The 14,887-nt window shown below is 36.5% G+C and overlaps 1 protein-coding gene across 4 annotated transcripts in view; it reads right to left on the minus strand.

The window, feature by feature from the left end:
• Window positions 1-14,887, minus strand: part of DENND1B (DENN domain containing 1B) — a 266,602-nt gene that overhangs the window by 135,427 nt on the left and 116,288 nt on the right. For 2 of the 4 annotated variants that reach the window (XM_060091462.1, XM_060091460.1), the window contains exons 7-10: window positions 10,901-10,981; window positions 6,887-6,946; window positions 5,636-5,689; window positions 3,018-3,128 (exon numbers count right to left, since the gene is read on the minus strand). In XM_060091462.1, coding sequence (XP_059947445.1) covers window positions 3,018-3,128; window positions 5,636-5,689; window positions 6,887-6,946; window positions 10,901-10,981 — 306 coding nt within the window. Of the gene's footprint in view, window positions 1-3,017; window positions 3,129-5,635; window positions 5,690-6,886; window positions 6,947-10,900; window positions 10,982-11,079; window positions 11,129-14,887 lie in introns of those variants that run through there. The other 2 variants (XM_060091463.1, XM_060091461.1) reach the window with 2 other exon arrangements.

The following is a 14,887-nucleotide window of genomic DNA, read 5'->3' on the forward strand; positions in this document are numbered from 1 at the left end:
ATTTTTTAATTCAAACAAAGTAAAGGGTAGGCATGTTCATTTTTACTCTAAACTGCAGATCTAGATTATTATAAATTTATAGCTGATAATCATTTAATCTTATGCGGATAAAATTCTAAGCACTTCATATATACACATATATGTATGTGCATGTACACATATCCTTAATCTTTAAAGCAACCCTATGAGATTAAAACTAGTATTACTCCCATGTTCCCAGTTTAAATGTGAAGAAACTGAGTGGAAGAGAGGTTACCTAGCCATTAAGAGGTTTTTACAAATTACAACAAAAAGAAACACCAACATTTTACAATACTTACCAAAAAATGTTTTTACAAAATATTTACATATATTCAGATTTCTTTCCTTTTTTAATTGAAGTATAATTGACTTGAAATATTATATTATTTTCAGGTGTAAACACAGTGATTTGGGATTTTTATACATTACGAAACGATCAGCACTATTAAGTCTAGTTACCATCTGTCGCCAGAGTTATGGCAATATTATTCAGCATGTTCCCCCTGCTGTGTACATTACATTCCTGTGACTTATTTATTTTCTCACTGGAAGTCGGTGCCTCAGCCCCCTTCACCTGTTTTGCCCATCCTCCCACCCCACCTCCACCTCTGGCAACCACCTGTTTGTTCTCTGTATCTCTAAGTCTGTTTCTGTTTTGTTACATTTGTTTGCTTTGTTTTTTTAGATTCCATATATAAGTGAGATCATATGGTATTTGTCTTTCTCAGTCTGACTTATTTCACTTAGCATCATGCCCTCAAGGTCCATCCATGTTATTACAAATGGCAAGATTTTATTCCTTTCTGTGGCTGAGTAATATTACACTGTATATATGCACCACATCTTCTTTATTCATTTGTCTATGATGGGCACTTAAGCTGCTTCCATATCTTGGTTATTGTGAATAAGGCTGCAATGAACATAGGGGTGCAGATATCTTTCTGAATTGGTGTTTTTGTTTTCTTTGGATAAAAACCCAGGAGTGGAATTGCTGGACCACATGGTAGTTCTATTTTTAATATTTTGAGGAACCTCCATACTGCTTTCCATCAGATTTATTTCTAATGTTTCCCTACACAGACCAGCTTACACGCTCATGCCCACACTTCCTTCGGACCTCTGCTCAAACACCACCTCATGAGAGAAGGCTTCCCTGACCTCCCTACACAAAACTGAAACCTGCCCCTGACCTTTCACCCCACACTCACACTCACTTTCTCCCTTATCTCTTGGTACTCAGCACCATATGACATAACAGCTATTTCTTCATTCATGTCTTCATCTTCTCTGTCAGTTGGATATAAGCTCCAAGAGTGTTTGGACTTTGCTTTGCTTACTGCTGAATCCTCAGTGCCTAGAAAGTGGCAAGCACACAGTAGGTGCATAATACATATGATACATGAATTAATCTTGATAGGAACTTAGCTCCTAGGTCTCCAAGACAGCTTGTACAATCTTTTTAATCTTCAGGACAACATCCATATAGAAATATTCTTTATAATCTTGAAAAACTGGCTTAAAAAAGTGATGAGGATAAGCTGGGTGGCGCAGCTAAGAAATAAATTAATTAATTAATAAATGCAGGAAATGTCAGTGTAACCAAAAAAAATGTAGTTTAAAAAAAATGTGATGAGGAGGAAGAGAAGGGGAGGATAAATAAGAATGATTTTACCTCAGTGGTAAGTTAAGCACAGCAGAAAAGCAAATATATAAAAAGTACCAAATAATTCAGATTGAATTTCTTAACATCACTTTAAGAAAATGCAAATAATTACCTGCATCACTGCCTGGCACTTATTCTCTGATTGAAATATGTCATTTCTCCACACTTACTCCTTTAAATGCATATAATGTGTTCTTCAATGTGTAAAATAATATATTTTCAATTCTTTTTGAAAAGTGGGCATATCATTATTGCATTTCAAAATCTCAAAACTGTATTTTTTCAACTCTAGAGTAATGCAAATAACCCAAAATTAGAATCAGGAGACCCAGTTTCACATTACCTGTCTCCAACTATCTTATTTGGCCTTGGGGTGGCCATTTAACCTTTCTCTGAAAATATCAACACCTTTCTCATTGTTACACCCTAAATAGATGCCCTAGAGAAATCCTGAAGGTCTTTCTGCTCTAAAATACTAAAACTTTACAGAATAAGGTTTTTATTTCTACTATCAGAGAACAAAACATAGATCTTATTTTTATCAGTTAGCCAAATTTCAAGGAAGCTAATTCATGAAATATTAAATAATGTTTTTAAGAAATATCTCATACATTACTCAAAACTATATTTACATTTATATTAAAATTTTTAGGTCAAAAATATTAAAATTTTAATGCTCAAAGTGAAAAAAATTAGAAAACCTAGCAAAATACTTCTGAATGTTTTTCTAGGACCCAAGAAAACTCTATTCTCCCCGCCTTTACCACAGTAATGAAGGCCTTCCAGAAAAACATTTCAGTGAGTAGCATAAAACCTGTGATTTTTAAAAAAACGCTATTTTGACTTTTAAGTTATTATCAGTCTGAAGAGCTCCTCCAAATCAGAACTATTATAGAATCCACTCCCAAACCACTACTTGGCAACAAAGATGAATCTACCTATTACCAGGTTAGGATAGCAGCTATTATCATGGCCCCTTGATTTCTTTCAAGTAGCTCCAATGGAAAAAGCCTCAAGTGAATAATAAAGATCTCATAATAGCTCTTAAGAATTCGTTAGATGGTAGAAGGCACTAAAATGAACTCCAGAGTTAAAAAGAAAAAAAAGAAAAAAAAAAAACCTCTCATCTTCTGATAAGAAAAAATAATTAACCTGACTTAATGCACCCGTGAAGGCCTTCCATAAATCAGACAGACCTTTGTACTCCAAGAGCTAGATTAAAACCATACATCAAAAGGGTATGTAGATATTGTCTCGTAAGCACACGCAGAGCATTTGTGCCTCTGCGTGGGCTGCAGGTCTTTGCGCGCGGAGGGGAGTGTGAGATACGCACGGTGCTGAGTTTGCCAGAGGTGATGATGATGCGCCTCTCGTGCAGCATGCTGGCGTAGAGCTGCAGCATGTTGTTCGCGTCCACAGCCACAAAGTACTCCGTGAGGTTCCTCTGCACAAGCCAGAGACAACTGTGTAAGTTACAGGGAAAGTAACTGATACGTTCGCCACACAGTCTGAAGTACAAACAACGTTAGGAGAATAAGTGGTATTCATGAAAATAATTAAATTTAATTCTATTCTGCCGCCACACAGAGCACATAGCTTTCTACTATTATTTGAAACATAGCCCTACTCCAGGAAAACATTCTCAGAGGGCGATCAGAGCAACACATCTTTCCCACCCTCTCTCCCCAGGCACCTGAAAAAGAAGCCTGTTTTCTGGGCCCCAACCTAGACCTGCTGAGTAGTAATCTTCAGAGTACAGCCCCAGGAATCCATCTTCTAAACACATACTGCCAGTGATTCTTACACACACTGAACTCTGAGAACTGCTGCTCCAGAGAATACATTTGAGTCTCCCTCTGTCTGCCAATCAGTCAGCAGGCAATATCATTGCCTGATACTATAGACTGTGTATAAGGCAACCACAGGATGACATGGGTTTATAAAGCAGACCTTTGATTCTTTATTAAGGAAGACCTAGTTTATATCCCATGTCAGGCCTGCTTTATACCACTATAACCAACTAAAAGTTGGTGTTAATTTGATTCCTTGACTTAACACTTCAAATTGTTTTCCCCACACAGGAACAAAACTGGGGTAAGCTATGTTAACTTTCACTTTTAGATCCTCTCCTTCTTACTTATTTTTAATTTTCTGTACTCAAACTTAAGCCCATCAGAAAGCAACAAGTGATAAAGAGACTGAATGAGAGATGACAATAGACTGAAACTGCAGTGCCAGGTGCACTAGGATCCAGAAGGCTAAAACTTCTAGTTGAGCAAGAAACTAAGAAATCCAATTGTTTTTTTCAATTTCTGTGAGGTACAAACTTTCCCAGAACAAACCAGTAATCACAGCAGGGCACATAAACGGAAACAGTGAGTGATGCTGAATTTGGTGGAGAGATTCATTTCCTGTTTTCTCTAGCTGAAGCACACCTCCTCACCTTCCATTTCAACTCTTCATAATACAAAATTACTTTTATGCCATTCAATGTTAATATTTTTCCTATAATCTCAAAGATAATTTCTAGATGGGGAATTATTTCTCAATGCAGAATGCTGCCTTATGTATAGGTCCTTGCTCTTTTTTTTCCTCTTCCCCATTCGGGACTTTTTAAAAATAAAATATATTAATGGAGATGTAAAAATGTATATTCTCAGTGGCAGTTTTTCCTTAGAATGGTTCTTTAAAACTTTCAAAGTCACAGCGAAGTTTGTGAAGTTTGTTAAATCAAGCTATTAGCGGTTTATTAGTAAATTTAAGAAAGGTACGAAGAGGGGAGGCTAAAGCAAGAGACTGACTTGTATTAACAACCCTGATGTGAGGGGCAGGCATGCATAAGTCAAGGCGGTCAGTCAGCCTCCAGGAAACCTAACAGACACTCCCAGCCCACGGTGGACTCGCACAAGACTTGAGGGCCTGTGATGTGACCTGCTGATTTGATGGTCTATCCCAGGCCCACGTGAAGAGCGGCTGAATGCCGTCTCTCACAGGAGTTAACTGGACTCATCTGTACCAAAAACACCACTGACAGTCTCGGTTCGAAATTAGGAAATTTACAATTGTCTTCTTGGACTTTATTCGTTCACTTATAACCCACGTGCTTTTGGAAACCACTCACTCAGTAGGTTCAAAAACATTTTTGGAAGAACAGTAGAGTTCTGAGGAAAATAATACATATTCCTTAAGTTGATGTTTCCTTCACTTTGATTGAATTATTTCTGCTAATTCATTTTATCTTTCCAAAACAAAGCTGAAAAAAAATATGAAAGGAAATACTTCCTTTTCACACAGCATCCAAAAGTGTACTTGTCAATTCCATTTATCCATGTAAGTTTTTCTACAGAATTTTAATTTGTAATAACTACTAAAACACTGAAAATATTTCTAGTAAGGCTACAATCAGGACTCTAAATAAATGTAAAATGTAGCAATTTTATAAATTCTTGTAGTATCCTTCAAGCCTTACAAAACATGTATTACTTATATTAAAAATCAGGAAATCAAGTAGAGAACATCTAAAATTTGAAGAGATATATATACAAGGAATCTAAATACTATGGTCATTTCACTAAAGTAACTATTTGCGTGAAAGTATTTCCCATTGAACATGTTCCTTCCCCGCCAACAGGAGTCATCTCCTGAGACCTCTCTTCTGCCTGATCCAGGGAGCTCAGGACCTAACTGAACACAGACTATCCTACTGAACTATCTCAAATGGTAGAAATCGTTTTTCTCATATAATTTGTCTTATCTACAACCAGATATTAAGAAGGAGGTAAAGTAGCAGATATATGAAGAAGAAAAAGAGATAACAACATTATTCTTTATTTTTTCATTTTTTCTCACAGAGAGTTACAATGTTTTCTATTTCTCTACAAAGAAATCCTTAAACAGTGAGACCAAAATAAATTTCATAATATCAGTAGAATAAAAACATAGAAAACTTACACTCTCCGGTATTGTTGGGAGTCCAGTTACATCAGGGGCAATGAAGTAGGAATGCTAATCAACAGAAATAAATCACATAAGAAAAGGAGAATTAAAATTTGGTAGCATTACGTATAATTTGAGATTAAAAATTTTAAAACGTATCAACTAGATAAATACCAGGGACTGATACTCAGAGTTTGTTGAATTTGAGAGATTCTTAAATGAGATAGCAGGTTTATATGAGATTTAACAATAACTTTCTCATACAAAAAGTTTAAGTGTTGGTTAAAAATATTTCATTTTAAAATTGAAGTGGGAATCCTAGAAAAAGTTTATTAAGATGAAAAAAGCATATTACTGAAAAATAGATAGATAATTTTAACACATTTGGTTTAGGGAGCCTGGAAAAATAAAGCTTGTTTACCCAAGAATATATAAAAATCTATTGAGATTTTTGAGTTCCTACAGTTAAGTCCCCATAAATTTCTCTGGTACATATCAGCCACTATATTATTTAGAAAGCAGAAATAAAAAATAATTTTTTAATATTTAAAACTTCTTAAAAGGTAATTAACCCAAAATATGACTTTTATACACCCACTAAACAAATGTTAATTAGCTTCTATAATATTTAAAGCAATACAACAGTTCATAGACATATTTACACAAAAAGCATACTGTGCACACCTTCACGTTTCACAGAATGTTCCCAAATTTTACCACCCAGAATCAGAGTACAAGTCAATCACCAAAATCATTTTATTTTCTGTTCATATTAATCTCCAAAATCATTTTACTATCTCACATAAGGACCTATTTAATATTGTCTTATAATTAAAGATTTGGGGGCAAAAAACCATTCTAGCCAATACTGAGCACCTCTGAAATAGTCAGAGCAAGGCTAGTTGGCAGAGTCATAGGGCATGACTTGCAGGGTGGAAAAACAAGGTCCTGAGACCCTGGACCAAACATGTGACAGACTGTTAGACGGCAGAAGTGAGCCCGCTTTGACACCGCCACCACTGACGTGGATTTGGTCTCTACTAGCTACTTGTATTTGGATGGATTTTTAATAGCACTGTATTTCATAAAGCTATGCTTTAAAAGATAGTATAAACAGAAAATATAATCCGAATGATTAATTTTCTTAAAAGAAGCAAATTTACCACTTCCCAAAGGACTAGAGTGAATCTTAAAGACACAGTGAAAGAAGTAATTAACTTCCCAACTTAACAGTGATTTTCAGAAGCCAATGTCCTTTGAACTCACCCGTGCTAGGGAGGGCTGATCTTTCAGAACTTGCTCACTGGCAATAAATATCTCTTGGTTCTTACAATACATAAGAGACAAAATGAGTACTTTACTTTCATGGGAGAAACTTACACAACAATTTGCTGTGTATTTGAGACAAACCCATGTAGCCACATTATCCGCGGAAAACATTTGAATAGCATTAATTACAAATGTTTTAAATGCTGATTTGCTAGCTTTATGCTAGAAAAATCTTGAAGTACTCTAATTCTCGACTGAGAGCACAGAATTCTGTGGATATTTAACGGCTTTGAAATGTACTTTCAAAATAAGCATTTACATTAGATATTAACATTTCATAAAATCTCTGTGATATTCTAGTGGTTATAATGTCAAGTCCTGAAAAAGTCATGTGATGGAATATTCATGAAATACGAAATTTTAAGAAAATCACAGCAGTTTCTCAAGACTTGTCATATTTTTATAATGGAAATTCTGCAAACAAACAAAAATTTCTTTTCCACTTGTGGAGGAACAAAAATGCCTATGACCATCAATTTTAACCTGATATCACAAAACTAAAACTGTACTAGTCGGGCTTCCCTGGTGGCACAGTGGTTGAGAGTCCGCCTGCCAATGCAGGGGACATGGGTTCGTGCCCCGGTCCGGGAAGATCCCACATCCCACATGAGCCATGGCCGCTGAGCCTGCGCATCCGGAGCCTATGCTGCACAACGGGAGAGGCCACAACGGTGAGAGGCCCGCGTACCGCAAAAAAAAAAAAAAAAAAAAAAAAACTGTACTAGTAGGTGAAGACAAGTGTTTTCATTCCAGTTTTGCTGGTCATTAACTGCACAGCACTGGCACGTGACTTTATAACCTGGTACTGAAGTCAAATGAAATTACTAAGTGGACTTTACATAAAGGTTTATCAACCAGTTGGATTTAACAATACCTAAGATACTGTATTGAGAACAGGTGAAGAAGATTTGAAACCTATCACAGACTACTGATTCAAAAGCTTATATGTGAGGCTTAAAATATAAAAATAACCATCAGACATAGAAATACAACACAGTCACTCAAATTCCTTTACCAAGATTATTTTGGATATAATAAAAATCCTCTCCTTATCAAATGAAACGTCAATTTACTAGCAACTAACATTCAAATAGCTTTTCGTGGCATATCTAAATATATCATTTCATTAAATTCCCCAAACAACTTTCTCAAAAATTGATTCACTAAATTTCTCAAATGGATAAAAGGGAACATCAGAAGAGATTAACTTTTTTTGCCTTTAGTGACTGTGATTTAAACCAAAATCTTCTAGTGTTTAGGTGTTAAGAAGCCTAGACGTCTTTGACTTACAGTTCTTGTTAATAAAGGTAAAGTGTTTCAATAGCCAATATTTCTGAAATGTATTTTTATAAGATATTTTGTTACTCCTGAACAAATAAGACGGTCAAATTTAGAGAACACATTTTTATTTCTCAGCTCTCCACAATGGCTGTCTCTCTCATCTTAGCACTTACAGTACGTTTCCTTCACCATTTAACAAAGTGTTAGAATCACTTCATACACACAACTCTTCCAAAGAAAAACACTTATTTTCGGAAAATCCAGAGCTCTTCCTCCTTCTCCGGGGCATTTGTCCTTGTCCTTTGTACTTCATTCCCACTAACTGTGAACCTGCATTCTTTTGGCTTCAGTGACGTCAAACAAATCTGAGTTGCTCCTTAACTGCTCCTTCCCTCCAATCCTTTCCCTCCATGTGCTCTCTTCTTCCATACAACTTCTTTGGGCAATTAGACCTTACCCTCTGCTCTATCCTCTCTACGTTCTGCCCTTTAAATCACTCAGTTATTCCTACAACCACGTCTGCAGATGACTCCCTGATTTGGGTTAAAAACTCCAGGTTAGGGCTTCCCTGGTGGCGCAGTGGTTGAGAGTCCGCCTGCCGATGGAGGGGACACGGGTTCGTGCCCCGGTCCACGAAGATCCCACATGCCGCGGAGCGGCTGGGCCCGTGAGCCGGGGCCGCTGGGCCTGCGCGTCCTGAGCCTGTGCTCCACAACAGGAGAGGCCACAACAGCGAGAGGTCGGCATACCGCAAAAAAAAAAAAAAGATTCCAGGTTCCTTAGCTTTCCAGCCCCCAATCTCTAAATGACTACATAACATTTCCACTTTGGCATTAAGCAACAAAAGAGGATGCAGACATAAAGGGGCAGAGAACATTATGCTGTTAACAACAAGGGAACATTTCACAAAGGTGGGAACTGAGCTAGTTCTAAAGATACATAGTCTACAAGAGGTTTTAGAGGAAGCTGTACAACCGAGAAAGCACAATGTTCACTCAAGAAGATGAACAGAAAACTGTGACCAGAGTAGAGAATCAATTCATGGGGAAAAAAACTGAGGCAGAAAAGTGAAAAGCTGGATTGAGGCTAAGAAGTGGATGGTCCTGAAAGGCCAAAAATTTGGACAAATTCTACCGAAAATGGGGGACTACTAAAGGCTTTCATCAGGGGACTTTATATAGTTGAAGGAAGTTTGATCTTACAGCCTTTAGAAGGGACTGGAAGGAGAGGCTGTAGACTAAGGACTGCTTGAAGTGATGAGCACCCAGACTAGGCTGCTGCCACTAGAAATATAAAGAAGGAAACCACAGAGGAGAACACTATGATCAAACAAAATTACAGGGGGAAATCTAAGCAAGAAGAAAGTTATTACCAAAGGAGGAATGAAATAACGCTAACAATTTCCTTACCTTGCAAAAAACCAAAAGACCTAAAAAGAGAAAAACAAATACCATATGCTAACACATATATATAGAATCTAAAAAAAAAAAAAAAAAAAAAAAGGTTCTGACAAACCTAGGGGCAGGACAGGAATAAAGGTGCAGACGTAGAGAATGGACTTGAGGACACGGGAAGGGGGAAGGGTAAGCTGGGACGAAGTGAGAGAGTGGCATGGACTTATATACACTACCAAATGTAAAATAGATAGCTAGTGGGAAGCAGCCACATAGCACAGGGAGATCACCTCGGTGCTTTGTGACCACCTAGAGGGGTGGGATAGGGAGGGTGGGAGGGAGGGAGACGCAAGAGGGAGGAGATATGGGGATATATGTATATGTATGGCTGATTCACTTTGTTGTACAGCAGGAACTAACACAACATTGTAAAACAATTATACTCCAATAAAGATGTTAAAAAAAAAAAAACACCAAAAGACCTATTAACACGATTACATACATTTCAAATTGCTTTCTCCTTCAATTTCTCTTGCATCATTATATATTTTCCTTCCTTAATTAGGACAGTTTATTGTTATTTTGGAAAAACCAAAATCAACATAGGTAAATTTTAACATCCTATTATATGCCAAATTAATGAAGAAAATTAATGAAAACATTCATATTTTGTGATTATTAATTTTGAACACTTACAAAGCCTCCCAAAGTACTAGGGTGATTTTAGTTATAGACAGTACAGTTCATTAAAAGTTCCAGTGGTAAATAATCTATACTACCACAGCCTTACTGCTTTGAGAAACTTTAATCATATTTCCAGTATTTGGTGCTTATACTAAAAGATGTATTGAAGTATGGGGAAAGAAAGAGTTTTTTAACCCAGAATCTTTATCATATAGTTGGTTATATAGTACATTTTCAATACTTATTATGTACTGTTTTCATTTTATGAGGGGTATTTGGTATTGTATACTTGTGTGGGTGTGTATTTCCTTATTATGGACAGATTTTACCTGAAAACCAATGTTCCTTGCAATCAAAATATTCTCAGATATTTGGTAACTTTGAGCATATAATTTAAAAATCTGTGATTTAACAACTACCAAAGTATACATCTATCATATCATGTTATGATAGTTAAAGCATGTCAGAAAGCCTCAATATCACCATGTAGAATGTCAGTACAGGCATTAAAGTCTTCCTGGCAGCATGGGTGACTCAGCAGAGTTTCTAAACTGCTGTGACTCAAAACATCAATTACTGACTCAATACTTACCACACTCAAATTGACAGGAGTGTTTGCCTTTGGTACTGGCTGGTTATAGAGTGATTTGAGAGTTTCATTCAAGTCATCTTCCTAGAGTTAAAAAAAAAAAGTACATTTTATAAATGAAATAGGAACTAAGTAAATACAATTAAAACTACTTGACAAAATCATTCACTGTGCCTACTCACTTCAGACGTGTTATATACAGGCAGACCCTGGAGATATGGCGGGTTCAGTTCCAGACTACCGCAATTAAGCAAATATAGCAATAATGTGAGTCTCATGCATTTTTCAGTATCCTAGTGCATATAAAAGTTAGGTTTACACTACACTGTAGTATATTAAATGTGCAATACCATTATGTCTAAAAAAACAATGTCATACCTTAATTTAAAATACTTTATTGCTAACCATCATCTGGGCCTTCAGCAAGTCAGAATCTTTTCACTGGTGGAGGGTTTGCCTCGATGTTGATGGCTGCTGACTGATGAGGCTGGTGGGTGCTGAAGGGTGGGGTCGCCGTGGCAGTTTCTTCAAACAAGACAATAAACTTTGCTGCATCAACTGACTCTCCCTTTCATCGGCAGTCTGCGGTGCTGTTTGATAGCATTTTACTCACAGTAGAACTTATTTCAAGATTGGAGTCAATCGTCTCAAACCCTGATGCTGCTTCATCAACTAAGCTCATGTTATATTCCGAATCCTTTGTTGTCATTTCAACAATCGTCACGGCATCTTCACCAGGAGTAGATTCCATCTCAAAAGGCCACTTTCTTCGCTCATCCATGAAGAAGCGATTCTTCTTCTGTTCAAGTTTTATCATGAGATTGTAGCAATTGTCACATCTTCAGGCTCCACTTCTAATTCTCATCTCCTTGCTATTTCTACCACGTCTGCAGTTACTTCCTCCAGTCAAGTCTTGAATCCCCCCAACTCAAAGTCATCCAATAGGGTTGGAATCAACTTATTCAAGCTCCAGTGAATATGGATATTTTACCTCTTCCCATGAACCAAAAGTGTTCTTAATGGCATCTAAAATGGTGAATCCTTCCCAGAGGGTTTTCAATTTACTGTGCCCAGATCCATCAGAGGAATCACTATCTGTGGCAGCTACAGTCTCCCGAAATGTATTTCTTAAATAATAAGACTTAATAATAAATTTAAAAATGATAAATACAATAAATATAAACACAAATGTAAAATAATAATAAATAAAAGTCAAAATTACTCCTTGATCAACGGGCTGAAGAATGGATGTTGTGTTAGCAGGCGTGAAGAAAACAATAATCTTGGTGTCCATTTCCATCAGAGCCCTTGGGTGACCAGGTGCACTGTCAATGAACAGTAATAGTTTGAAAGGAATTTTTTTCTGAGCAGTAGGTCTCAACAGTGGGTTTAAAATATTCAGTAAACCATGCTGTAAACAGATGTGCTGTCATCCAGGCTTTGTTGTTCCATTTACAGAGCACAGGCAGAGTAGATTCAGCATAATTCTTAAGGGTCCTAGGATTTTCAGAATAATAAATGAGCACTGGCTTCAACTTAAAGTCACCAGCTGCACTAGCCCCTAAGGAGAGAGTCAGCCTGTCCTTTGAAGCTTTGAAAAGTAGGCACTGACTTCTCCTCTCCAGCTATGAAAGTCCTAGATGGCATCTTCTTCCAATAGAAGGCTGTTTCCTCTACACTGAATATCTGTTGTTTAGTGCAGCCACCTTCGTTAGTTATCTTAGGAGATCTCCTGGATAACTTGCTGCAGCTTCTACATCAGCACTTGCGGCTTCACCTTGCACTTTATGTTAAAGAGATGGCTTCTTTCCTTAAACCTCATCAAACCGACCTCTGCCAGCTTCAGTCTTTCCTTCTGCAGCCTCTTCGCCCCTCTCAGCCTTCGCAGAGTTGAAGAGAGGTAGGACCTTGCTGTGGATGAGGCTTCAGCTTAAAGGAATGTTGTGGCTGCTTTGATCTTCTCTCTAGACCACTAAAACTTTCTCCATACCAGCAATAAGGCTGTTTTGCTTTCTTACCATTCATGTGTTCACTGAAGTAGTACTTTTAATTTGCTTCAAGAACTTTTCCTTTGCATTCACAACTTGGCTAACTATTTAGTGCAGAGGAACGCTTGCATTTTCCATTTTAATTTTAAAATCACAAACCTAGTTTTTAAGAAATAGGTACAGTTTAAGTAAGATTATTGTACTAAGATGCAACTTTGATGCAAGATGCAAATATTCTAAATACTTCTTTTCTAAGTAGCTCTTAGTTGCTACTTGCCCCATGATAAATGGGATTACGTAAAATATATAACACATCTACTTTATGGGATGTGTACAGTAATAATGTACCTTGATGTGTACACTCACTTTTCTGAATTACACATACAAATCCAGTAATAAATACGTGAAGGTAGCTTCTCATATACATAGTTATTTTTATTCTCTCTTAAAATGTTTATGTTGGGAGAATAAACCAAAGGTAAAGGCAGTTGTTCAAAGAAGTTAATCATTCATTTTAAGGGATATGGATACAAGACACACATGACTTCTCACAATTTCTCTTATAACTTGACTATGAAAACTTAATAATTCAGATCTCTACAAATTCTTGCAAAAGTGTGTACTCAAAACTGCCTATTTTCGTTAGTGTATATATGTCAATGCTACTCTCACTTCACCCCAGCTTCCCCCTCTCCCCCGTCTCGTCAAGTCCATTCTCTATGTCTACGAATGTAAAATAGATAGCTAGTGGGAAGCAGCCGCATAGCACAGGGAGGTCAGCTCTGTGCTTTGTGACCACCTAGAGGGGTGGGATAGGGAGGGTGGGAGGGAGGCTCAAGAGGGAGGGGATATGGGGATATATGTATGCATACCTCTGATTTACTTTGTTGTACATCAGAAACTAACACAGTATTGTGAAGCAATTATACTCCAAAAAGATCTATTAAAAAAAAAAAAACTGCCTATTTGAAATTCTCTTTAGAATGACCTAAAAAGGACTCTAAAGCATTCATCACTTGACCATTTAAGCAATGAAATATACCACAGGATATTCTGGATGATACTGATGTTCTGTGTATACAAAATTCTTATGGAAACAAATTCTTTAAAAGTCTAGCTTTTAAGAATCCTTTGTAGTTGCCTAATGCTGATCAGGTAAGGATAACTGACTGTGAATCTAAATTCTAATCTAAATACCCTGTGGCACTGAATTAACAATGAAAAAAAAATTATTACACTCATAGATTTACTTCCAGTTATTGATTAATACTGTGAACTTATAATATTTTTTTCCTCTAATTAGGAACACAAATGTAGTCTCCCTCACTTCCTCTCTTCAGGAAACCACAGTATGTTTTTTTACATGTTCCAGTACTACATATGGTCTCAGGGAGCATATGACATACAATAAGTATAAGTATTAAGTTTCTGAAGGTAATATATTCAAAAGTTGGACAACTAATACAATTAATGTTGGTTCCACATGTTTACTCAAAAACACAAAGAACAAGAAACTATCATGAAGTAGAATTCTGTTTTTGAGTTTTCAATGCAATAACTGAATACTGTTATTTCCAGTTATTTTCTTAGGAAAATGAATGACTGAATAGCTTAAATATAAAATTGTTCAAATGCAAAATGACCTTCTAATGAATATTTCACAGAATTAAGTTCATCAAGTGTAGAGAGGGAAATGTTTACACACACAGCACACGCACACAAACCCTGGACTTTTGACAAACACTAAAAACATGCTATTATGTTATAATAATAAAATTTGATTGCCAAATTAGGAGATTTCTCACTAGAAGAGTAAAAGAAGTGTCTTAATTTATTAATAATACATTTAAATTCTATTTAATAAAAAGTATCTCGAGTAGTATTTGTATTGAGTTTAGGTCTGTTTTTAAAGATATTTACACTGAATCTTAAAAGATGAGTGTTCTACCAGTGTTCTAGGAAATTTAAGTGGCTCCAAATAATTGGATAGTATATTGTGTAT

The sequence above is a fragment of the Mesoplodon densirostris genome, chromosome 2, assembly GCF_025265405.1.
Source record: "Mesoplodon densirostris isolate mMesDen1 chromosome 2, mMesDen1 primary haplotype, whole genome shotgun sequence".
Classification (NCBI taxonomy): Eukaryota; Metazoa; Chordata; class Mammalia; order Artiodactyla; family Ziphiidae; genus Mesoplodon; species Mesoplodon densirostris.